The sequence below is a fragment of the Limanda limanda genome, chromosome 17, assembly GCF_963576545.1.
Source record: "Limanda limanda chromosome 17, fLimLim1.1, whole genome shotgun sequence".
Classification (NCBI taxonomy): domain Eukaryota; kingdom Metazoa; phylum Chordata; class Actinopteri; order Pleuronectiformes; family Pleuronectidae; genus Limanda; species Limanda limanda.
This window is the reverse complement of record NC_083652.1, coordinates 16300153-16327404: the sequence shown is the minus strand read 5'-3', so window position 1 is coordinate 16327404 and position 27252 is coordinate 16300153. Positions and strand designations below refer to the sequence as shown.

The 27252-nt window shown below is 44.4% G+C and overlaps 1 protein-coding gene across 1 annotated transcript; it reads left to right on the top strand.

Moving 5' to 3' along the window:
* Positions 1-1206: 1206 nt before the first annotated feature.
* mapk8ip3 (mitogen-activated protein kinase 8 interacting protein 3) lies at positions 1207-26501 on the top strand. The gene is made up of 33 exons (XM_061090222.1): positions 1207-1512; positions 6318-6438; positions 6986-7056; positions 7743-7834; positions 9082-9105; positions 10185-10236; positions 11339-11570; positions 11687-11789; positions 12294-12412; positions 13962-13973; positions 14565-14582; positions 15860-15917; positions 16072-16224; positions 16615-16672; positions 16770-16921; positions 17049-17105; positions 17233-17403; positions 18163-18289; positions 19476-19568; positions 19743-19898; positions 20027-20192; positions 20865-21062; positions 21168-21326; positions 21459-21570; positions 21688-21768; positions 22052-22119; positions 22416-22564; positions 22658-22829; positions 22939-23052; positions 23949-23987; positions 24420-24587; positions 25825-25971; positions 26377-26501. Exons 1-33 carry the CDS (start codon positions 1207-1209, stop codon positions 26499-26501), a joined length of 3873 nt encoding a protein of 1290 aa, XP_060946205.1.
* The last annotated feature ends 751 nt before the right edge of the window (positions 26502-27252 follow it).

Here is a 27252-nt window from a genome sequence, read left to right as displayed (position 1 = left end):
TATTTGTACAAAGAATTTTTGAAATGAGCTTCTATAATATCAAACTATTTTTGCAATGAACTCACTACAAATTATTTGTGTTTAAGGATACAATTGTAGGAATTGTTGTATTCTTTCCACTACAATGGCCCCTTTATGTATAAATAGTTTATATTTACATCTGGAGCGGATCCTCTCTACGAAGGCCGCCATGTTTTTTACAGTAGCCTAGAAAGGACAAACTAAACAATTTTTGAGTTTTTATGAAAACTGAAGGTTACCACAGGTTCTCTGTCATGTTTGGAAGTGGAGGGTGAGTTCAGGGGCATTCAGCTGCAACATGAATCTTCACCACCAGATGTCACTAACTTCTACACATTGCACCTTTAAGTTTAAAAGTAAAGCCAAGAAGTAATTGTATTTATTTATTAATGATCATATTCATTATAGCCTCACTGCAAAGCAGAACCTCTAACATTAGCTACCATCTGATTTTTTTGTCGCTGCTTTTATTTTGAAGTGCCAGTGCCGGTGCGCGCTCCTGCTGTCCCGTGTCTGACTTGACGCAGTACTGGCTGAATGCAGACGCTGTGACGTCACCGCAGTCGGTCAGCTGGCCCCTCCATCAGCAGTTGAGCCTCTCCCACTGGGAGACATCACCACCAGTGCCCGGCCCAGCAGCATCATGGGAGACGCGGTGGCGGTGTAGCGTCGGGAGCAGATCCGCTGAGGACCGTTATTTATTGACCGGTTTATTCCCGTGTTTATTCCGGTGGTGTGTTCGCCCTGCCTGTGATGGCCGGGCTCCATGGCTGCGGCTTCTGAGCTGCAGGTGCTTCATCATCGTCGCCTCGGCTCCTCGGCATGGACCCATCCTCCAGGGCCGATCCACATCCACAGGCCGGCCCTCACACCCACTGAGCCCCGGATCGGAGGCTGCGCGCCGCCGGGGGAGAGGAACAGCGGAGCGATACACGGGAATGAGGAGGAGGAGGAGGGGGGGCCTCTTCACACCAGAATACCACTACCGAGATTCCCGGTAGCGGGCTCAAGGTTACACGACAGCTTGGTCTTCACACCGGGAACTCTGCTGCAAAATGGCATCAAGTGTTTTCGTGATCTGAGGTAAAAAAAAAAAAAGGTGAGATTGATCGGAACCTCCAACCGGGGACGGTGTCGCCTCCGAGGCCCGAGCGCAGCCTCCTCCGCTGGGGAACCGCTGGCAGCATGATGGAGCTGCAGATGGACGAGGTGGTGTACCAGGACGACTACGGCTCCGGCTCCGTGATGTCGGAGCGGGTGTCGGGCCTGGCCAGCTCCATCTACCGGGAGTTCGAGCGCCTGATCCGCAGCTACGACGAGGAGGTGGTGAAGGAGCTGATGCCGCTGGTGGTGAACGTGCTGGAGAACCTGGACGGGGTGCTGACGGAGAACCAGGAGCACGAGGTGGAGCTGGAGCTGCTGAAGGAGGACAACGAGCAGCTCATCACCCAGTACGAGCGGGAGAAGGCGCTGAGGAAGCAGGCGGAGGAGGTGAGTGACTCCCCCCCATCCACACACCCACCCACACCTTGGCTCTCTGGGCCTCCATCACCAGCTCCATCACATCCTCCTCCTGGTCACGGTTCCGTGTCTGAGAGGCTTCATCAGACATGTGACTCATGTCGAGGCCTGTGACATGAGATTGTTGAGCTTATTTTTAGTCTCGATGCTCTGCTGACTCCTGGACTGTGATCCTACTATATCATTTAAAAAACACATGATTCAGCAGAAGCACTTAACAAGAGCCTAAACGTTTGTCCTCATTTCTATCTATTTAAGCACATTGTAACTGTTTTAAAATGAGTTATCCAAAATAGTGTTTTATATTATTGTTATTGCTTCATGTGAAACACACCAGCTTTCTTAAGTCAAATGATGCTCGATGAAAAATTGAGAGCCAGTAACCTCTGGGGTCTGAGAGGAGCAGTAGAGCCGTCGAAGGTCTGAGATATAATACAGAGAAAATAAAGAATAACATAAGATGAGATAATAATTTATTGGTAGTTACACCTGCAAGAGGCAAAGTAGACATCAGTAAGTAATAAGTAACATGCGATACTAAAGTGAAAGGAATATAAAAAGAATATTGGAAAAATATGTGCAGTGTGAGAATATGCACAGTGAATGGATTGTACATGAAACATTTATAATGTACAGACAGATAAATATAGCACAGTGAATATGTCACAGGAGGTAATTATTAATATTCCCTCACGATTCTGTTCATCCTCCGGCTTCGTCATCCAAATCTAATCTGCCAGATACTGAACCTGTTGAAGATGCGAAGGTAAAATCTGCTGTCACGGTCACAGACACACTATCTGTACACAATACTGATTATAATAATAATGTTAAATAAAATAAGAGGACAAATAAAAACTAGAATAAAAAAAGACAGAGGCAACAAGCAAAACAATACAGTAAAATCAAGGTCAACAAATTATAAAAAACAAACGTTATTTAAAATGAATGGCAAAAGAAAAAGGGTAAAACAAACGTTAGCAATCGCTGAAAACAATCCCACGTTATGTATTTATGTAAGAGAGCAGAACACATTCCAGTTGCAGTGTGAATAAACGCCGCTTACACAACTGTTAGTTCTGGTGTCACAGCTACTGTTCATAAAACCACCACCACCGCCGTTACCGTGACAACTGCCAGTACCAACGCAACTACTGACAACACCGACAAGCACACAACACACACAGCTGAGTGTTGTAGCACACCTGTGTGGTGCTCGATGCAACATGAGGTCTCATGATGCAAATGCATGAATCCGCTGTATGCAAACACAGCACTGACATGATAGCAGTGTGTTTAGTGTACGGTGATCAAAGGCCATGGAGCCATGCTCTTAGTTTGAAGGAGATGAATGGTGTAAGTGTGAGGCTCATTGGCCACTTACACTGGAAAACACAGCAGGAACTGGGAGACAGATAACAAAAGTGGACATTAATATGGAGCTATTACATTACCGGCTAAACTCCCCCCTCCAGCGACTCTCTCTCCCCCCCCCTGTCTTCCTCTGACTGGTGTCAGAGCAGCCGTGGGATCCAGCAGTCATCATAAAGCAACTTTAATCCTCCTCCCGTCCAAAGAGGCCTCAGCATATCACTGGCAGCTCTGTTGGTATCAGCTTAGCTCAGCCTTTTCGCCTGTGTCATCATCTGACCCCCCTCTGTGTTTTCTCCTCTGCCAGTAATCTCATTTGTTTTCATCTTTTTAATCTGTTAATCACCATCGCCGTGGTTTTTAAATGACGCCCACAGGCCCGGACAAGTGTAATTTAATTTAGTTTTTTTCTGGACAGTAAAATGGAAGGTGCTGTATTCATACAGCACCTTTCTTAACAATGTGACAAAGTGCTAATGATACAATACAACCTTAAACACGCTCTCAGGAGCTCTTAAGAGTCTCACGCAAAGAAAAAAGAATCACCATTTTGAACAACCTTTCAATATCAATAAGTTCTGTTTACCTTCATTTTCCATATCAAGGGAAGGTTTTGGTGCGTTTGCTGGTAACCCGGCACAGAGAAGCAATCTGTATTATTTCTGCTTCTCTTTGCCAAAACATGTAACTGAAGCATTAAGCGGTAAAGTGCTTTCTTAAAGGAGTGAGGAGTCTCGATCGTTCCAGGAACATCTAGGTTGCATATTGGTCCCACACCTACTAAAGGTTAAGCTGCATAAAAAATGTAAGTCGCTTTGGACAAAAGCGTCAGCTAAATGACATGTACTGTAATTTAATGTATAGAAGTGGTATTTCCAAGCAATTCAGAAAGTAATATTATACAATTATCTTGTTTCTGTGTTTGGTTATTTCTTGGTTTTCTCCGGCATTCAGGATTATCTCCCATGTTTGAAGCTGGGAAGCTGAGAAATCTTGTTTTTATATTTGCTCGAAAATAAAAAAAAATTTGAAGGCCACAAATGAAGAGAAAGCAGTTTCGTCCGCCTGGGAGAGGGGTGTATAACGGGGGGGATGGGATGCCGTGCGAGGGGTGGAGAATCGTAGGAAATCAATAGTACACAGAGCACACTGGCACTGTAACCTGATTTGTGCTTATGAGGAGCTGAGGCAGGACAACAAAAGCAGAGAGAGAATGGAACACGCTGAGGTTTTAGGAGTGAACCACTGAGAGTGAACCAGTGAGGGAAGGCAGCGGCAGAACTGGATTGACAAAAGGCTGATGAGAAGAATGAGCGGGTTGAGAGAAAGAGAGCGAGAGAGAGAGAGAGAGAATCTCAGAGGCAGAGGAAAACAATAACACACCCTCTCACTGCAGCGACCAAAGTGTGGCTCCGATTACGATTAGGGCCCTCAGCTTGATGGTAAACAAAGCTCAGCGCTCGCTCTCTGCTCGTGGAGACTTGGAATCACAGCCAGCTTAACAAATCCAGCCTGTTGGAAAGAAGCATGTTTCCGTCTGCGGGAGCGATCCCATCAGCAGCTGTGCAGGTTTCACGCCTCTCAAAGTGAGATGGCGGTGAAAAGATTATTTCATTATCGCCACCTTCCCTCCTGATGTGGTTCGTCAGTTAACGTGAACTTAACGGCTTAATCGCTTCAGTTCTGCACATTCACAGTCACGAGACAGTTTTCTCCTTCAAACACTTGAGACAAATCTGAACTGACAACTATTTCCTCCAGGTTTATTAAAAAAAAAAACAACGACTGACTTCATATTGTTCTCTGATGCTGCCGTCAGTTCACGCTGTCTTCACGTATTACGCAGTGTAAACAGCTGCAGTCGGACACACTTAGCTGTGGCTTGTCAGGAAAGCACATTAGCTTCACTCTGTCATCAGAGCGCTGCCTCATGAATTATTCATAGCGCACAGAATAACACAATAATCCAGCCCATTAATCTGCACACTGTGTCATTTTACTAGTGTAATTGTGATTTACACTGTGAAGCAAACGTCCTTTCTGAAAGTGCACAGCTGTTGTTTGAACCTGGACTCCCAGCTTCTCTAATGGAGTCTGCACCTCGTGCTACTCACAAGTACTCTTGAGATCTGAAAGATGAAAAGTCCGATGCAGGTAAAGGCAGCACATAGAGGAGTACGTCTGGAGGACATGACTGCAGGAGATGTTCCCCGTGAAGGGGATGTGATGAATGATATAATGAGTGCAGTTGTGGTCTGCTGCTGTGGCATAATGCTGGTGGTCTTATTATATCTTCTGTCAGAAAATATCTGTTATGAGCAGAAGAGATAACTGCTTGTGTCTGTTTTTTAAACCAATTATTTACTAAGAAAACAGACCATAACGTCCCCCAGATACCATTATTGAATGTTATCTGCTATGAGCTAGATTATCTGCATTATGTGATTCTTTATTTGATATATTTATTATTTGTTTTTGATATTAACTCAGTTTTCAAGTAGAGTGAAATGGCCATAACATGTTATTATTATACAGTTTATTGCCACTTGACATTTATCATATCGTGGTAAATGTAACAGAATTCTTTCTTTTAAGTTTTGAATTAAGTTATACCTCCTCACTGTGTTTGTACATAAGCATTATGTCAACATATATTGATGAAAATAATATCACTAAAATTATTGATCAGTTATCTGTTAAATCTAGAATCACCTTAGTTGAAAAAAAACCCTAATCTTATTGAATCAGTAAATGAGGAGACTCACATTTCTCAGATATTTCCGCTTCTGCTTCTCTGCACATGTCAAACGTGGCCGTATTAGGCAAGGACTGTTTTTCAAGGACTTTTTCCAGTGACAAAAATAGTTGTTGCGTTTGCAGAAGTCATCAAATTGTAGCATTCAACTTTGTGTTTGCTACACGTGTGCTGCACGCTCCTGATTCCGTGGCCTTGCTGCATGCAGAGGATTACAGTATTAAGACTTTGCAGACTCGCTGCACTGGGGAAAAAAAAGGACGTCATTGTGAACAGCTTTACTGAAAACCCCCAAAATTCAAACACGGGTAATGTAAACAAGGAGTAGACGGCTCTGTGTTTGCCTCAGGCTGCTCAGTTACATTTCACAGACGCATCGACCATCTCCAACGTATTTTGATAGGTTTTAAAAGTGCCTTATTCTCATTGTGCAGTGCAGCCCTGAAACGTGATGACTCAACATGGCCGAGCTCAAGATTAGAATCACAATACAGTTCCTGCTTTGTCAATATTGTGAATGTGTTTCAAAAATCCAACCTGTACAGGACGTGGAAAATATCACACGTGATCCGTCACTTTCTGTAAAATCTTTGGTTTGAAGTGAAGCTGTGTCGAGGCCAAACGTCTTCCTTGTGTGTTTCTCCGCCAGAAATTCATTGAGTTTGAAGATGCCTTGGAAGCTGAGAAGAAGGACCTGCAGGTACAGGTGGAGTTTCTGGAGCTGCAGGGGAAACAGCTGGAGCTCAAGACAAAGAACTACTCCGACCAACGTGAGTGGACCTGACTTCACACACTGTAAAATACTGCAGCGCAACCAGATCTGAGTAAACTCCTAAAACCTGGAAATTAAGTTTTTAACAATTTAAAAAGACTCAAATACTGATAAGCATTTAAAAGAGTCATAATCATAACAAGTGTCATTTTAAAAATTCCAATGTAGTTCTATGGAGAAGATGGAAAGGGAAGCGGACACTGTTGAACGATGTTGGTAGATTTGTACTGAAACTCTGATTTGCTTTTTGTACTGCTCACACAGTATTTGGCTGTTTAGTGTAGTCGTATTGAAGTGTTTCTATTTGTCTATACTAGATTTTCCCAGTGGAATATTCTGAGGAAGACCTGACTCAGATTAAGCTCATCAGAAAATGCTTTTTACAGGACAGTGTCTTATTCAGATTATGGTCTTAATCCGGTTGATATACTGACGTCTTCATATTTAACCGGTGACAACTAATAATACGAACAGGATTATTAGCGATTTGGGTTGATCACTTTTTCCTCTGCTTTTAAACATTTCTCCATCTCTCTGTGTGTCAGTCACTCGGCTGGAAGAGCGAGAATCCGACATGAAGAAAGAGTACAACGCTCTGCACCAGCGCCACACTGAGGTGAGAGGAAACGTTCGACCCCATCAACTCTTCATTCTCTTCACCCATCATGAAATCCACCAAACCTGCCGGCCTGTTATTATCAAATGAACTGTCGTGTGAATTCTGTCACTCTCATCATCCTCACATGTTTCACAATGTTGTAGCTCATTTCTATTTGGAAAATTTAAACAGACTTAAAGCAGACACAGTTGTTGCTGTGGTCTGCAAATTGTTTTCAAACCATTATGAAAACTAGAGTGGCACTTAGAGAGCTCATATCTCTGCCAAAAATCTATTTGGATCTGCACCAGATTGTTCACACACTCACAATTATCAGTACCTCTAAACACGCCTGATTATTTTCAGAGAAAGCCAGGAAAACTTTGAAATATTCCTGGCACTGTTAAAGATCTGGCTCTTCCCTGACCCATTGGCAATGTTAAGCAATGAAGGGAATCAGTGGCAGCTTGGAAAGTAGAACAAGTAGAATTTGAACACCGAAAACAAGATGTTATGGATCAAAAAACAATAAGCATCAAGTTAAATCTAATATTAACTATATTAGATAAACAGCAGTATTCAGATATCTCAGTATGAGCTCTTTAATGTAGATTATAGATTGTTTTGCATGCACCAATACATGACATCTCACATTCCTTCACTCTCCTCAAGTCTTTGCTCATTGTTCCTGTTGTGGATCACAGATGATCCAGACGTACGTCGAGCACATAGAGCGGTCCAAGATGCAGCAGGCAGGGACCAACAGCCAATCAGATGGCCCGGGCTGTGGACGAACGTGAGTTGTTTTATATTTTTAAAGCTCATCCATCTTTTACACCATCGTCTTGTTGCTGATGTTTCATGTTTAGTGTGTGAGGCTTTTCATGCTCATTGCACCGATGCTGGCGTTTGTTAGTCAGACGTCCTGCTGAACAGCCGGTACCTCCCACCAGGAGAGAGGAGAGAGAGTCACACAGAAAATAACCAGCAGCCATTCTGAGCTTTATCGAGAAACAATGAGGAAAAAATACATTTTGTTAATCAACCTAATTAAAGTATTGAGCGTCATGAGTCCTGAATATGTATGTGCACCGTACGAGAGGAGTGTGACATCTGGGGCAGCTCCTGCTCCTGCAGCTGAATCTCAGATTAGTCGCCTCGTGCAACATGTTCGAGACACACGCGGTCTCCTAAATCTCAATTCACATACAATCTAATGAAAATCATTCTTATCTATGGTTGCAAAATTCCGGGAATATTCAAAGTTGGAAACTTTCCATGGGAATTAACGGGAAATAACGGGAATATACAGTAATATACGGGAATTAACGGGAATAAACTGGAAATTTTGTGGATAATTTATACTAACTGTGTTTACCTTGTCATATACAGACATAAATAAAAACATTTTGTTGTGTCATAGGCTGATTTGAGCCCTGAGGAAACTTTGGGCACTTGACTATATGCTTCTGCATCTTTGTGTCATTCTTCATAGGTCTTTGTACAGTATTTGCAAATGTACACAGCCTTTCCTTCTACATTGGATTGGGTGAAATGTCTCCTCACATAATATGGATGGCCTCAATAGCCCTGCTGTAGTGTGCAGGATGCTGGGAATTATCTGTGCATGTGATGGAAGAATGTACAGTGGAAGGTTGAGACTCAACGTGCAGCGTGTGCTGCATTCCATACATCTTTAAAATAGAGTTTTGAATGATGTTTTTATTGCTCAGCGTTTAATTTGCATATTTTTTTTTTTCCAAAATTCCCGACCTTAACTTCCCATGGAAAGTTTCCGGAAAGTTTCCGGAAATTTACCGGAAACTTTCCGCCCCTTTGCAACCCTATTCTTATCCAACAAACCGTTAACTTTCAAGACCAGTCTTTCGCACAGTTGTCGACTTGCAAGGGTGTGAGGGTTGTGTTTACGTGTTTTCATGTGTCACTGCATGTCCTTGTCTCCTGTTTTTCTCTAATCACTGTCTGTCTGTCTGTCTGTCTCATGTCTCGCTGGCTTGCTCTCTGTGCTGCTGTTTTGCACAGTCAACGCCACACTTGGAGGAAAAGGTAAATCCCACATGGTTCCCGCAACTGCCCCCGAATCCTTTATCGTCTCAAACCAAATGCCTTGCCTGGATTTAAGATTAGAAGAGAATAAAAAGCTGCTGAGGCTTCTTGTGGGTGTTGAACCTCGACTCCTCGTTTGAAGACGTACTCCTTTATGTGTCTGCTGATGCTTGGTGCAGCTGTTTGTTATCGTTAACGCTGCATTCTCATCGCAATGTATGAAATAGGGAATAGTTGAAAGATCTCTCCCTCATCTGCTTGTGTCTCCCTGTCCGTCCGTCTGTGTGTCTGCCCGTCCTGCTTGTTTCTGAGGATGACGTTGATATGTTATTCAAAGAGGAAGTAATTATATCTATCAAGTTTAAGTAAAGAAGAAATGGACTTTAACACTTTGAGCTGCACACGTCAGATAGACCTCTCTACATTTCCATATGAATTATTTTAGCAGTCTTTTGCAGCATCAGTGTTTTTCTTGTTTTCTCCACACAGTTCAAAAACATATATTTTAAATACTCATATTCTCCCTCTTGCAAGAGATAAATGAGAAGATTGATAACAGCCTTGTGTCTGTATTAAAGTGAAATTAAATAAATTATGTTTTTGACGTAAAGGAAACAGATACAGGGAATTTTAGCTGCTGCCTTTCCCCCTGATACTGATAATTACTATACTGAAAGTCACATCCACCATGTTAACTGAGCTAACCAAGGTGATACAAAACCATTGATATCAAACCCTGACCTGGAGTGTCAGTGACCCCCTCCTCTGCACCCCAAGGGGGAGCTGGGAGATCTGAGTCGACTTAAATCTTCTACAATCGTCCTGTTTCTGGCTCATTAGAACTTCACTGCTGATTTAAGTGTTTACGATAAAGTGGATCCATAAGTAATGAATGATTAGACCCTGTTTTGTGCTTGTGCATCGATTATAAATGCTGAATATTCCCGGCTTGTCTGTGCATGTGCACCTGTAGTATCGATACTCTCCTTTATAATGAGCCTCCCCTGATGCTGGACAGGAGTACGTGATAAATGAATAACTAACAGTCTCCACCTCTTTGTGTTTCCCTTGACCTGCAGCAAAGCGGAGCGCCCGCCGTCGTTGAGCCTGTACCCCACCGGCGAGGGCATGGTACGTGGGGGTCTCGGGGGGGCTAGGATGATGCCCGGGAAAGACATCTGGCAGGTCAGCGAGCTCGGCCAGTCTCTCTCCAGCTCTGCCTATCAGGTGGGACAGACAGCCGGCGGTCGTGTCCTCCTCCACGACCTCCCACCGCTGACTGGGAAGTGGAAGGGGGAGGGGCCTGGCTTACCGCTGCCCGTCCTGCTAGCCACACCCACACGGACCACCTCCCCTCTGCCTGCTTGTGTCACTTTAATTGGAAACTAACCCTTTAAAGTTAGATTTTTTAAGCAGATGTTTTGTCTCAAGCAAGCAGGCGACCCCGTATTTATTTTTCCACAGAATTTTCTTTAATGTGTGATGGTGAAGCTTCTGTCATGTTTTATTTTACACTTTGCATATTAAGTTTAAGCATTTAAGTTCCCAAGTGATCCTATTTTTTTAAGTTGATAGAATATTGTGCTTTATATGTGACAGAAGCAGAAATGGTGAGTGGAAAAGAGGACGTAGATGCTTTCTTGTTGTGGCTCCTTCGGGTTTTTAGTGAGTTCAGTGTTAAATGAGTTCACGTTCAAAAAGTGCAAATCGGATTCAGACGGCGATTCTTGGCAGTTTGTGGTCAAACGACTTAAGGATGATCGACAACCTATTGAAGTCTTTGGTGAGATTTAATCCTGGACCCGACGAATCATGAGGCACATGCACAATATCTCATTTAACAAATCAGTTTAAAGTCGTCTTATAAATATACACAAACTATCTGACCTCTCTACAAATTGAAAAAGTTAAAATGTCCTGCCAAGTCCATGAGTTTCATGCATCAAGATGTCGCAACAGTTTACTGATATCAGCCAAAACAGCCAAACACAAAAGTGAAACAAGGTGAAACCTAGAGAAACTAAAGGAGACATGGAGCTGCCTCAAGAAAGTGAAGTCACGATTGATTCTTGTATCATTTTGCAGCATCACCAGTAAAATCAGTTGCTGTAGAATTAAAAAGGTTAAGTGCAGGTGTTGAAGTTACAGAGTTAGTGCCTGATTTCACAATACGATGCTCATATCAATTATTTGTCTCTTGTCGCCTTGTCATCGTCTCATTCCACTGCTGAAGGAGGACGGATCCGAGTCCGACTCAGTAGCAGCCACGCCCAGCAGCACGGGGAGCAAGTCCAACACGCCCACCTCCTCCGTCCCCTCCGCCACCGTCACCCCCATCAACGAGGGCTTCCCCCCGAACTCCGAGTTTGATGCCATGCGGGCCGGGAACCACAGGAAAGGGGCCAAGCGGCTCAGCCGGAATATGGAAGTGCAGGTTTCCCAGGAAACCAGGAACGTCAGCATCGGTGAGAGGAGCTCCGGGGTCAAAACCCTGAAAATGTTTTATTAATCAGGCAAAGTGCAAGCAGAGGTGTTTAAAGTCCAAAGAGCAGCTGAACGTGTTTATGTCACATTTCTCCAGGTATGGGAAGCAGTGATGAGTGGTCCGAGTTCCAGGAGATCATCGATTCTACTCCTGAGCTCGACATGTGTGTGGACCACCGCGGGTACGGAGGAGGAAACAGGTACAACGACACGAGAGATTCACGGCAAATATCCACAGTGTCAAATCTTCTAGATTTATAGAAACATGTAAACACTTCTTTCAACTTGATCCACATTGATTTATAAGTTTAAAGGAGGTGTTTTTGCATGTTTACTTAAAAAATGTACATTTCCCACACACAACACAGTGATTCAGGTTTTCCGAGGTGTTTTTTCTTCATGAAGTGAGTTTATTCCTGTCAAACTTATCTAAGGTGTCATCATGTGTCATTCAAAGTTCAGATTTGTCCTCGGTTGTGGTCAACCAGGCAAGGAAATCAATCTGGTCCTTTTTTAACCCGTCAATACAAGGCCAGTCACTGTTCCTCGGACCATAGAAGATCCTTTAATCCTTGAGTCAAAGGTGAAACATGTAAATTACCACGGCTGAGGTGCAGATAAAGAAGTGTTATATTTCAACTGAACTGAATAAAAAAAAGATTCCACTCTTATTGTTTAATGATGACTATCTATGTGTGTTTCAGCCCCTCCCAGGGCATCGTGAACGAGGCCTTCGGCATCAACACCGACTCCCTTTACCACGAGATCAAAGACGCCAAGTCGGACATCATCGGAGACGTGGACGCAGGCGCCGAGCTGCTCGGTATGAACACCACATTAGCTGTGGTACCTGCTGCTTGGTTTTATAGGGTCATTGGCGAATCCCCTTGTTGGAACGACATTATTCTACATCACTTTGAAGGAAATGCTTGAAAATAAAAGCGCTGCCTCCTTCACTTCCTCCTGACTTCTGGTGGAAGTGAAGCTGCAGACTGGTCCTGTTCCCTAACATCACAACGTCCTGCATGTGAAAGCAACACAATATCCTTAGTTTTACCTTAAATTAAAAGTTTTTTAAACTTAGAATATGGAGAATAGCATCTCTCTTGCTCCCAGGACCCCTGAGATTGCACGATTGTCACGCTGATGAACCATGCAGGACAATTTGAAACGTGCATTATATGCTTCAAAAGTCACATGACAACAACTGCCACAACCAGCAGCTCTGTGCTCTCTGGAGGGTTCCTCCAAACGCATCCAGAATCCTGCCTGTCTGCAAAGGATGGCAAAAATATTTATGGCTGTTTTAATTAGCAGCCTATATACAATGCATGTGTGCAGGGTGTGTATCAGCCCTCTGATGCTTTTCTACCTTGTCGATGAACCCGTTTTTTTTGGCTTCCCTGGTTGCTGGTTCTTTTCAGTTTGCTTGTAAACAAATGTGTGCCGCTGTGCATGGAGAGCCTCACACTTGGTTTTAATGACGCTGATAAAAATATGAATTATGCTCCCACCTGTAGGGGGCCCCTAAGTGTACCCGAGAGCAATTCTCACATTTTGTTGCTTTAACGTGATTTTACCTAGTAATGTCCGTATAGTTATGGACCCAGACAAAGGGAAATATGAGTGGCTGCATGTTTGCAAAGCCAGTTCTTTGTGTTTTGCTGTGGTTGCTGCAGGCAGGAGCTCCGTGTGACGCTGTGTGAATCTGCCTCTGACTCAGCCTTCTTTCCCTTCTCCTCTTGCATGGCTGAGGCTGGAAATACACTCCATCCCAGCAGCTCATCCCACAGTCATCCTGAGAAAACAATATATACAATCCCCCCCAAACCCAAGCTGCCAATCACCCACTCTTATCATTTATTTATCTAGATTTTTCTTTGTTCTTCTTTACAGGAGTGAGACAGACCCCGTTTTACACCAACCACTTTCAAATGTTTTGGGACATCTATAAGAGATTCAGTGCAGTGTACTCAATATTTCATATTCACAGTAATTATTTATCCTACATTTCCACTGGCACTCTATAACGGGCTGATACCATAGACTGTATATAAAAATAGACGACGTGTATTTACATCCTTTCACTATCTGGACTCTTTAGTTTGGTCCATGTCCCCATCTACTAACATGGAGGAGGCAGAACTTTGGACACTTGGCTTCCTTTTGAGAAGCAGTCATGTCGTACGTTATATACAGTCGATGGTTCATACATTTTTTATGAATCGTGTGAGATTTTCCTCAATCTTAATTATTGTAATTGGGTTCCTTTGGGTTTTGATAGCAGAAAAAAGAAGGGAGCTCATTTGTTAACCTCTCACCCATTTCTTTTTTTCCCCCCCGGTATGTGCTTCTGCTGGTGACACCCATAGGCGAGTTCTCAGGTGTGTATCTTATCGTATTGGTTGGTATATTTTTCTTTTACTCTCTCGACTTGTCTCCAAGAGCAGGTACTAATCAGTGTGTACGAGACAGACCAAAGCCACGTCGAAGTTTTAGTTATTGATATTATTTTATTGATTGATTTACTGCCTGGTCAGGGATTTAGAAAAAAGTCACTTTGAAATTACTGTCATCTTTTGTGATTAGTCTGCACCTTAACTTTTCATCCCGTTGTATATGAAAGATTTTTGTAATAACCCTCAGGAGAATCCCACTCAGCCACATGTTCATATAGTAACCATATTATTCCGAAAGAGGCAATATGCTCCTAAAACGGTTTCACTGTGGCTTTGAACTCTATCTGTAAATAAATCTAATTCAGTGCCACAGACTCCACCTCCCTCCCTGACTTCTACCTCTTCAGTCCTTTAGCCCAGCTGCTCTTCCTCAAATCCAGATATTTACAAATGCTTATCAGCGTCCTCTCTTCTCTCTTCCCTTCCTGTCCCTCTCTTCTTCACCATCTTCTCCGATCTGTGCCGTTTCTCCTCTTTCCTTCTCCTCCTTTCCCCCTTTTCTTCCTCCGCCTCCAGTCCGCGATGATTTCTTCGGTAAGGCGCCCCCCCCCCGCCTACTCTCATGGTCACATTTGCTTGTTATGTCATCCCCTGGCCATGAGCTTTCACATCCCTCTGGTTTATTCTGTATTCTGTTTTTTTTTTGTGCTGCTTTATATTATATTTACATTTTTATGCCTCCTTTGCATCCCAAATAACAAAAAAAATAAATCTCAATAAAGATTTGCTTAGAAGGGGCTTTGTAGACGTGATGGAACATTAAAGTAGAAACGCCCTTTTGTTTGGACGGTGAATGAAGAAGGCGAGTGATCTCGTGGTGAAGCAGAAACACAGCAGTTCAAACAGGAGAGACTTCAATTGATTAAACACAATGTATTGCTGTGCACAGTAAGAGATGTGAAACAAATAAGAGACCCTTCGGTGCTTAGACCCCTCGTGTTGTCTTCATCTGGAGACTCTTGAGGATCTGAATGATATAATTTGACTCAGCTGCCCGGAGACTGGAGAGCAAATACCTGAAATGACAGCGGACCGAGAGGAGATGATATTTCAAGTTTGACAGAAATGACGTGATTGGCTGATTGTGGCAAAATCTGATTTGATCACCACAAACACAAACAGTCTGCAAATTCGGGAAACTCTCCAGTCAGGTCACACGTCACAGAATTAGCTTTTCAAAACACAAAGTTTTCTTACACAGTTTTGACCAATAATCTATCTCCTGACACTTTTTGACACTTGGTATAAAATACACTCTTTTTGTTCAGTTTTTTAGTTTATTTTTTTTACATGTTCTTATGTGCAAACCTTTCATTTCTGCTTACAGTTTGTGGGTTGGGCTGGTGTTGCACTCTGCTTGCTGCTTCCATGTAAATGTTTCTGTTAATGTCTCGCAAGAATTTAGACGATTAGGATTTAATAGGTTGAGCATATTAACCTCCATGAATTCTTAATAAAGGGGCACTTGTGGAATATCATGAATAATTTTTCTATTTTGAGGTTAGAGAAACTGAAATCTAACAGTACTGAGTTTTCTAGAAAATACAACCTGGTGATGCGTAGCAGATGTCGCAGTTTAAGATCGAGTCGACTATTTTTTAGATTTTACTCACCATTCTCTCAATTTGTGAAATTTGTTAACCCCTAATATTTAATAATATTAGTATTATAACACAAGTATTTCATAATTTGTCACACAGCTGACACTCAGATAGATATGTAAGGCAGTGAAATGTCAGTCTTTGTCAGTCTTTGCGTTGACTGTTTGTTGGACGCTGTGTATAATGTGTGATGATGTGGACGTGTTTCAGGGATGGGCAAGGAGGTGGAGAACCTGCTGACAGAGAACAAACAGCTCCTAGAGACCAAGTAAGAGACACAAAGAAGGACGAGTGTGTGCGACGTTGTGCGTTTTCAAACAGCCTGTTCTTAAAGGACTGTTTGGGAACGTGACAGCTCAGCTCGCAGTCTCCTGCAGCTGCTTTCAGGTTCCTCACTTCCTCCTCCTGTCTTTTATCAACAGAAACGCACTGAATATTGTGAAAAACGACCTTATTGCCAAAGTGGACGAGCTGTCGGGGGTGCAGGAGGTGCTGAGGGAGGAGCTGGAGGCCGTGAGGCAGTCGAAGAACAAGGTGGACGCCAGAGTCAAGGAGCTGGAGGAGGAACTCAAGAGGTGAAAATGACATGTTCCTTCAAGTCTTTGGTTGACAGTGTGAGAATATCATAAGGCAAATAACTTTTACCTCTTAATATATGATTCACTCCTTAGTGACTGGGTTTGAGAATCTCAGGGTAACTCAGGATTCGATCCTCGATAGATGGCAATATCACGATATAACAAAGACACGTCTCCTCCAAGGGACATGTCACAGAATGAGAACCAGAGGACAAGATGTCTGAATACCAATCTCTCTATTTCAGCCTCCTGTCAGTTCAGTCTGCGAGGGTTCATGGTTCGAGTCCTGAGGGGGGGGCGACATTGAGATTCAGTCCCAGTCTCGGCATCAGAACCACTCCTCAGATCCACTAGTTCTCTGTAACTGTTTTGGCTTTTGTGTCGCAGGTTAAGAGCCGAAGCTCTCGGTGCGTCTCGGGACTCTAAGGATGAAGGAGCCGATGATGTGAGTAAAATGAGTTGTGGAGATATCATCACTTTTTTGGTATTTTCTTTAATATTTAATTATTTCAGTTAATGACCCTGTGCTCCCGTGTTCCCAGTTCTCATCACCCATGCAGGACGGCGACATGACCATGACGCAGCGGCGGCGATTCACCCGGGTGGAGATGGCTCGCGTGCTGATGGAGAGGAACCAGTACAAAGAGAGACTGATGGAGCTGCAGGAGGCCGTACGGTGGACGGAGATGATCAGGTAGAGGGAAAGAAAGATGCTGCTCTGGACCGGAGATTTAAAAAAAATGATGAGAAACTCAACATAGTGATTTATAAATATCAATATATAGTGGTTTATATTATGTCCTTTCTGTCTTTCCTCCCAGGGCGTCCCGGGAGAGTCCTGCAATCCAAGAGAAAAAGAAGTCAACCATCTGGCAGTTGTGAGATTCTGGTTTAATATTTTAAACAATCTTTACTTGAGTACAATTAGAAATACCTTAAAGAAATTAATTGGAAAAAGGTAAGAATAATCGAACCTCTCCTCCTCTCTCTGACTCTGTCTTCCAGCTTTGCTCGTCTCTTCAGCACCTCGTCCAGCCCTCCCCCGGTCAAGCGGCCGTACTACAGCGTCAACATCCACTACAAGTCGCCCTCGCCGGCCGGCTTCTCTCAGCGCCGCAGCCAAACCATGTGTCAGATCTCCACCTCCAACCGCACGCTGGAGTTCTTCCCCGAAGAGTGAGCGGCGAACCTTCACTTATCTTACAGCTCACAGCGAGAGCTCCGGCCTCCTCTGCTTCTCACTCTGCTTCTCGTGCCCTGAACACCTGGTCGCTTGCTCGCTTTGCGGCAGCTTTAAGAGCAGAAAGCTTCCAGCAGGTTCTCAAACATTCAACATACAGGATGTAGGAGGAAATTCAGGATTACAGTTCCAGTTCATATTTCATTCAGAGGAAGCTTCAGGCACAATAAACTGTATCATATTACCAGAACGGCACTTGTTAAAGAAAATACTGAATCTTTTTGCACGTGGATCTGGGGTCCAAAGCTTCAAAAGTGATTGTCCTGAATACATTTCTTCACATTAGAACATTTAGTTTTTGGATCCCACACTTCTTTGACCTTCCTGTTTTAAGAATCATTGCAGACTTTTAATTGGAAAGTTAGATAAATAAACACACACACATCAGACACACATCAACACAAACTGTTTCATCACCTCCTAATGCCCCAAAAAAATCTTTTAAAAATCATTAGCGTTTCAGTTTCGGGTGATGAAACACGTGTTTGGCTCGAGCTACAGAACAAAGCTTTGTTTTAACCACTGCAGCTGCTTAATGTTTCCTCCTCTCAGTCTCCTCATCTCTTTCTGCTCCTCCTGCTGCCGGCTGGCCAGGCTGCTAACGCTTCGCTCTTTGTCTCTCTCTCTCTCCTCTCGGCCTCCCCTCCCTCCATTGCTTGCAGACTGGCCAGTAACGGTGTTGCGTCTCTCCTCAGTGACTCGGCGCTCTTAGCTCGCCGAGAGCAGCGGCGCGAACAGTACCGGCAGGTCCGCGAGCACATGCGCCGCGATGACGGCATCATGCAGGCTTGTGGCTGGAGTGTGCCGTCACGCTTCAAACAGGTACACACACACACACGCACACACACAAACACACACACACACACAGAACCTGGGTCTCCACACACTGCACAACAATAACACATGTGGAGAACAAACTACCAGTTTTTTGACTCGTTGATGTGGGTCACCAACAGGGCCGGGTCTAGACAGGCATGTATGAGGGGGCAGCCACAAATCTTGAGGGGGCATTGTGCTTTATTATATTATTATAATTATAAATTGGGATTTAGTTTGAGCGGGCACAACATTTATTTGAGTGGGCCAGGCCCCCTCTTGCCCCTGCCTAGACCCGGCCCTGGTCACCAATAGGGTTGCCAACCGTCCCTTGAAAAACGGAATCGTCCCATATTTAGAAACAAAATGAACCGTCCCATATTGAGCTGAAAAGGGACGCACTCCCAATACGGGAGTATTAACTTAGTAATACTCCCGTATTACTAAGTTAAGCAAGACAGGTTTCTGTTTAAGAAAGTTTCTTATTTTATCAGTTAATTTTGTTTATTATTAAAGTGAATTGCCGGATAATAATTTGTTTTCCATGTGTTCATGTCACTCAAAAATATGCATCTAATTCAATTCAGTCTTTTCACTCACAAAAAAAGGGGCTAAAAAAATTCACCACGCCAAGAAGGGTGAAGGGAATCGGGTCGGCCGGCCCTGCCAATGAGGTGTCCATTATTTATTTTTCAGGGAGTTGGCAACCATAGTCACTGACAGCCAGGGAAGTGGCATCTATGCATGCATATGATGTGTATGTATTGTTGATGTGATGTGAATATCACAAGACTAAACCTTCAGGAAGAATGGTTAAAAGCAGGTTTTAGCAGCGTCACAGTGCACCTTTAGCTTTTTCTCGAGGGGTTGACCCCTGTGCAGCTGGAAGGGCCTGAGGGCTGGAGTGTGTTGTGGCTCTAACTCTGGTCCCCCCCCCCCCACAGGCTGGTGGTCCGACGGACACCGCTCAGGAAAGCCCGCTGAAGAGACAACAGGCAAGTGAGACCAACATGGGTTCAGCATGTGCCTTCACTGCTCCTCTCCCTTTAACTTCCCCCCATTAACACATTGTTGTAGTAGGTACCATTTTGTAGCACTAACAATTAACATTGCAGGTGCACTGAGGGAACCACACAATAATTCATTACTGTAGTTTCCTCTTCGTGACGTTTCTCATCACCTCTGCCTTTAGACGACCACCAACGAAAAAGATGATAATCGCATGAAGAATGTTCCGGTCCCGGTGTACTGTCGCCCCCTGGTGGAGAAGGACCCCAACAGGAAGGTGAGAACTAAAGATTGAAAAATTACAGTGGTGGAAAGTTACAAACAACCAGGAGGTCCACACCGAGTAGTAATAACTTCATTCAATGTTAATGAAGACCAAAAGAGCGAGCATCCTTTGTTTCAGTGGGGCTAGTTCCGTCCTATTCATTTGTGCATGTGTGTGTGTGTGTAGTTGTGGTGTGCGGCGGGCGTGGACCTGTCCGGGTGGAGGGCCGGCGGCCAGGAGACAGCGCCCGGCCGAGCTCTGATGGGCGGCAGCGATCCCCTGCACGCCGACGAGGACGGAGCGGAGAAGAAGAGCAGCCACACGTCCCCGGAGAAGAGGAAGGTACATCAACCGTCCCTACGTCACAGTGACCGAAATCTATTTTCAGACTTTAAAAAAAGCACAAAAGATGAATTCTGTTGATCTGTTTTGGGTTCGCTGTCATCATCACTGCCGTCTGCCTGTCCCAGTCAAAGGAGCTCCAGGAAACCGACAGCATGAACAGTCGAGTGTGGATCCTCACCAGCACGCACTCTGCCAGCAAGGTGGTCATCATCGACGCCAACCAGCCGGGCTCACTGGTCGACCAGTTCAACGTCTGCAACGCCCACGTGCTCTGCATCTCCAGCGTGCCGGGTAAAACCCAGAAGAGATTTAGTTTTTTATTGCCCTTTTTTTTTTTTTAACATATATTTATTGGTTTTATATAGTTATATACATTTACATAAATTTACATACATACAAGAACCTTTCCCAACCTGAACATATGGCAGCATAAATGGAATAAATTATATAAAAGTCACAGAAATTGCTAAGATATTATTACAACCTAGTACAAAAAATTACAATGAAAATACTAATTTAGTTTGAACTAAATTAAAACAAAATTAAATATATATATAAGTAAAATAAAATACAGTCACTAACAAGAAACAGAGCACAGCACGCATTCTTCACACCAGATTAGTCACTTCACATTTCCAATGACTCTTCAATGTCACCATTCTTAACAAAGTCCCAAAACATCTCCCAGATACTGTAAAATGGAGAAGCTTTCTTCCTACCTACATATGTTAACTTCTCAAGAGCGACGATAAGTTTTTAACCAGTGGCCTAGAGAGGGGCAACGAACATTCCTCCACGTCAGAGCTATTGAGCGCCTGGCCTGTAGAAGACACAGGTCAACCATTTTTCTTTCTCTATCAGACAGAGAACAATTGTCTGGATAGATGCTTAATATACATAGCTTTTTATTGCACTTTTTTTTTTTTGTCGTTGTTGTGTTGATACGTGTGTGTTTGTGTTCAGCTGCCAGTGAGAGCGACTACCCGGCCGGAGAGATCGTGTTGGATCCGGGTGACGGTGGCGCCGGCGCCGGCGAGGACACCGGGAGCGTGGAGAACATGTTGGCCGGTATCACGCTCGTCGGCTGCGCCACCAACTGCAGCGTTGCCCGTAGCAACTGCTCCTCACGCACCGACACCCCCATAATGGACAAAGGACAAGGTGGGCACACTGTGAAAACTCCTTCATCTGTGTGTTATCATAGAAAGATGAGAAATCTGTCAACTTTTCATGTTTATTATTTATTTGAATGGTTTTGTGCCGCAGCCCCCACTGCTCCCCCCATGAACGGAAAGATTCACCCGGCACAGTCGGCCGAGGAAGCCACTGAAGCCACGGAGGTCTCGGACTCAGCAGCCAGCCACACGATGGGATCCGGCCCCCCAGGACCCTTCACCGAGCACGTCTTCACCGACCCCCAGCCTCGTCCTACAGACGTCTCCGACAGGTAAGAGCTCAGAGTCTGTCCGCCTCAGGACAACCGAAATAAACCCCTGAGTACATTAGATATTGATGTGATAATATCAACGTATTTTGTCTGTCCTCACAGAAACGGAGGCATGTCCAAAGAGGAAGCGTCTCATCCTTCAGAGTCAGAGGACGGAGGAGACGAGTCCAAGAACTACACGAGCGTGGCCCCCACCATGTGGCTCGGGGCCCAGAACGGCTGGTGAGTCGTCCCGCTGAACAGCAGGAGATTCTCCACAGCAACGCACCAAAAGCTCTCTTGACATCTTAGTTGTTGTCTTCTAGTTAACATGTGTCTCCACTTGTGTTGTCCCTCAAGGCTCTACGTGCACTCGGCCGTTGGAAACTGGAAGAAGTGTCTCCACTCCATCAAACTCAAAGACTCGGTGCTCAGCTTGGTGTAAGTGGTCGACACACACTCGCATACATGTTAGAAATACATCCTCTCTTTCAAAACTTATTTCAATGGTCTTACTTTCAATTAATTCAGCCTTTTTCTGCGATTGTAATTTTAATCTTGCCGTACCTCAACGATTTTACTGCTTTTATTCATGTTCTGTTCCTAAGCTTCTGTCTGAGGGGAAGCACGTCGAGCTGCAAAGTGCCACACGAGTAAAGTTGACACAAGTCTGTCTGTGAATTCCTGTTACACCAACAGTCTTTGTTTTCTCTCTGAACTGCAGGCATGTGAAAGGTCGTGTGCTGGTCGCCCTCGCTGACGGGACCCTCGCCATTTTCCACAGATCAGAGGGTAACTGGCATTTTTGAAACATTTGTTTGAACAGGGCTCCTGAGTCCTGAGCACCAGCATGTCAGTTTAGCGTTAACACCATTCAGGCTCCGTTCACTCCGACCTGAGCCACGAAATCCCCAAAATCACAGGAAACCGGTCACGTGATTCTAGTTCTGTGACAAATTAAAAGTGTTTAACTTGGATAGATCCAGTGTTCTATCAGCTTCACAGGTTCATTGATCAGCAGTGTTTTGTGTTCACATGAATATAACCAGGCCCTGTTTCTGTGTCCGTGTGTGTGTCTCTGTCCACAGACGGCCAGTGGGATTTGTCCAACTACCACCTCATGGACCTCGGCCGGCCTCATCACTCCATCCGCTGCATGGCGGTCGTCCACGACAAGGTGTGGTGCGGCTACAAGAACAAGATCCACGTCATCCAGCCCAAGAGCATGCAGATCGAGGTGAGTTGGTGATTCTCTGGCTTTCTCTGGCGACTAAACTTACTGTTTTTGTAACGATGTGTGTGTTTGTGCGATTCTCATCCTTCGCTGCAGAAGTCCTTCGACGCGCACCCCCGCAGGGAGAGCCAGGTGCGGCAGCTGGCGTGGATCGGCGACGGCGTGTGGGTGTCGATCCGGCTCGACTCCACCCTGCGGCTCTACCACGCCCACACGCACCAGCACCTCCAGGACGTGGACATCGAGCCGTACGTCAGCAAGATGCTCGGTGAGTTTCTGTTCAGTTCGGCCACTCAGAGAATATGATGTGAATATAGATGTTTCCGGTGCTTTTTTAAACTCTCCCTTCAATCCTCTCTCTGGTTGTCGCCTCACAGGAACCGGCAAGCTGGGCTTCTCCTTCGTGCGAATCACGGCGCTTCTGATCGGCGGGAATCGCCTGTGGGTCGGAACTGGGAACGGTGTGATCATCTCCATCCCACTGACGGAGAGTGAGTTCCATGTGCACACAACTTACAACCAGAAACATGTGCAAAGGTCATTCATGGGCCCAGCTGCAAGTAGAAATCCAAACCAGAAGAAACGTTACATATTTATGATTTGGGTCATTTAAAATAATTATATTTTATATTAAGGATCAACTAGCGCCATCATGTGATCAATTCAGATTTTGATCAGGAGATTGTGGCTGCAAATTTACACCACAAACCCAATTAGAGACTCATTTTCATCTATTTAGATTTTTGTTGATACCCTTAAATAAAGTATATGGGACACCTGAAGGGAAATAATCATAATATTATTAGAATAAAGTAAAATTATGATCATAAAGTCAAAATATTATGAGCGTTAAGTTGTTATATTACGGAAATTAAGTCTTAGAGGTCGCCTGTGTTAAAATGTGGAAAATGAATATTTTTAAATTAGGTTTAGTATCATGATTTTAAAAGGATTGAGCAGGAAACTGTCGATTCTGAAGAAAGAACCACAGAGACGGGAAATTCCCTCTGGTCGTCGTTGACAACATTAAATTACAATTTTGTTAATACTTAATTCTTGAAATGTCCAAATTTTTTCTTCGATATACGAAACTCAATTGTATTTCATAATCTAATCTTGTCCAATCGTTTCAAATCTAAAATCTCACCAATCGCCTAAACCAATGAGTTTGTTTTCTATTAAAACACATGCAGCAGTCTTCTTTAGCCCCCCCCCCCCCTTCTCCCCATGACGTCCCTGACTCTATTTTCCTTCCTTCAACGGTTTCACCTCTTTTCACACTGTCATAACTGTTACTGTCACTGTCCTCTTTCTCCTCTGCTCTCCTCCTCTCCTCCTCCTCCTCCTCCTCCTCCTCCTCCTCCTCCTCCTCCTCCACCTCCCGTAGCGGTGGTCCTTCACCGGGGACAGCTCCTGGGTTTGAGGGGTAAGTGGGATTGCTCCTGACTTCCTGCAGGTCGGGATCCACCCTTCCTGTTTCAAAGAGCTTGAGCAGCGAGGACGCGATTGACATTTGTCGTCCTCGTTCTGCTGATGGTCACCAATATTCTGTGTGCAAGGATTTCCTTTTTCATACTCATATCAGACTGGTGCTTTGCATGCTCTTCATCATTTGATTTGTTGCAACTTTAAGGTGCTGTATATTTGTGTACACCAGACTCATCGCATGTAAGACATTTGCTTTTGTGTTTCTTTAAAAAAGATTTTTCATTTTCAGTTGATCTTGGGACAAATATGGATGTTGTGGGTGATTTTTATTTGTTTTTTGTGTTAAGTTGTTGGTATTTTTGCTGACAGGCCACTACTTATGATTTGGTCAGGTCCATTATTTACTCCTGTACACCTTCTCCCCTCTCAGCCAATAAGGTTTCTCCCACGTCCTCCACTGGAGTCATCCACGTGTACGGCGGCGACGACGGCTCTGAAAAGAGCAGCGGCAGCTTCATCCCCTACTGCTCCATGGCTCAGGCCCAGCTCTGTTTCCACGGACACCGAGACGCTGTCAAGTTCTTCGTCTCAGTACCCGGTAAGCCCCTGTTCTGAATTCAGTGTGTTTTTTTAAAACCCTTTCCAGCCACGATTCATTTACACAAAAAGTTTGACACTGTTAAAGCATGATCGTTTATCCTTTAAGAGAGGACGAGCCAAACTCAGTTTAGTCCATCAAAGTATTTATTTAGGAGAGCAATGAACAGGTTACAGCAAAGCAATGGGCTTCCAGTACACTAGTTGTATCAGAGCGCCACGAACATCCGGCGCCTGTCTATTTTATAACAGTAGATCTTCGTTCCTCCTCCTCGGAAGTGCGCAGGCGTAATCCATCCTCTTGGCTTTTGGAATACGGAAGTAGAACAGGGACACTCCCAATGACGTTCCTACTACTCTGATAGTTGCTAGGCAACCTGTTTACTTCAAGAAAGGCCTTCACCCAGCAGATGCCATGACGGCCAAAGAATATTATCAATTGGAGAAAAGATTATTATGTTTTCTGCTATAGCAAAACAATCCTGACTGTAAACATTCGGAACCTCGAAACCAAAGCAACATACAACATTAAGTCAACAACGTCACTCTGTCTGACCTCCAGGACTTTATCAGACAGCTCCTGGAACTCTATATGATGTTGAATGCTGCTAAGGAAATAATGCTTTAATACAGAAGTTAAGTATGTGAACAAGTAAAAGATTCATTATTAACACTAAGCAGCAACAGTTATTTAAATCATTTGTATGAAGGCATAATATCTAGCTAAAACTATTCCTATTTTTATTGTTAAGAGTTCAAATATAATTTGAAATGCTTCTATCTTTATTTGGTTGGAATTCTGTCAGACACAACCTATAGTTAAAAGTTTGAAATCCCAACAACACCAAATCCAACCAGGTGGAATCTTTCTTTTCCCAAACAAACACTTATCTTAAAATATTTCTCCCATAACTGAGTTTTGGACCACAGCATTAATCTGTGATGATAATGTACTGAGGCTGACGCACTGCACAGCTCCATTGTCTGCTCACCGGGCTCGTGAGGCAGATGTGGAAGCTGTCACCATTGTTTAGGACTAATCAGACGTTAACTGAGGGTCACTGAGCATCTGTTCCAACATAAAGGACTTTGGTTTAGAACGCACCCCGACTCCAGCAGTGACTAGATGTTGTTTAAATGATCACTAGCACCTGCATGTTGTTACACGTCCATAGCCGACTACACCCCCCCTCCAGGTCTTCATCCTGTTTTCTTGTCTTTTCCTGTGTGTGTTTCAGGCAATGTTCTGGCCACCCTGAATGGCAGCGTGCTGGACAGTCCGTCGGAGGGGCAGGGCTCCACAGCGCCCCCGGAGGCCGAGGCCCAGAGTGTTCACAACGTGCTGGTGCTGAGCGGAGGAGAGGGCTACATCGACTTCCGTATCGGTGAGCAACCACGGCTGCATGTCACGTACTAACACAACAAGTGTGTGTGTGTGTGTGTGTGTGTGTGTGTGTGTGTGTGTGTGTGTGTGTGTGTGTGTGTGTGTGTGTGTGTGTGTGTGTGTGTGTGTGACAGTTTGTACCATTCTAAATAACAGCCATAGACTGTAAAAAAAAAGATGGGACGACGAGACGAGTGGGAAGAGGTGGAGATATATCCTCCATCTTATAGTTCATCTTTATCTTTATAAATCCAAGGCAACAGCAACTGTTTGTAGAATCGTTGACTTAAATGGAAGAAATAATTGTATATATATATAATTATCCCTCCCGTAACATAATCACAATAAAAATGTTATCTTTAAATTCTGCACACCTCTTATCTTCTTTGTGTCTCTCTCTCCTCAGGCGATGGAGAGGACGACGAGACGGAGGAGGGAGAGAGCGGGGGGGCCACGCAGATGAAACCTGCCTTGTGCAAAGCGGAGCGGAGCCACATCATCGTCTGGCAGGTGTCTTACGTCCCCGAGTGACACCTGGATCTGCTTTAATGCCCCTCACCCACCCGACCACCACCACCACCTCCTCCCTCCCTCCTCCTCCTCCTGGACCCAAAAGCTTCCAGCCGCCCAAACCTTGTAATTATCCCCGATCGAGGAAAAGCTCCCTTGGCTCTGACATGAGCCTCCAAGCTGTGTATGGTCCCTTGTAACTATGATACCCCCCCCTGCCCCATCACCTTGTAACTCTCAAGCCTTGTAAGTACCTCCTCTGATCTAGTAATCTGCCTGCCATCCTATCTCTCTCCCACCCAGGGCGTTGTTAACCATCTTTATGAGCTTTGTAACCCAGCCTCATAACTACCTCCCCTCCTCTGTATCGATCTTATATCCACCCTGTAAGCACACGCTGTATCTCCTCCTATATTTACCTCAATTGCCCCCGAATCAGCCCGAGTTAGTCGTCCTCTTCCCTCATTTAGTTCGTCACCTGTGAAACCTCCACCTCGTCTCGAAGTGAAGCCCACAGACCCAGAATGCAACAGTGTAACCAAAAAAAAAAAAAGTGTGGCTAAGCTGACTTTTACCACAAATCAGTCAGATTTTCAGCAGCCGATCAGATAATCCAGAACCATTTGAGACTGAAAACATGAACCCTGATTGTGGACGGGTACAGATGACAGGTGCTTTGACACTTTCAATCTTTTTTGGCATTAAAATTGTTGCCAAACGGTTTAAGTCGTTGGGTTTGTTGACATTTTGAGGATATGTTGAATTAAAATAA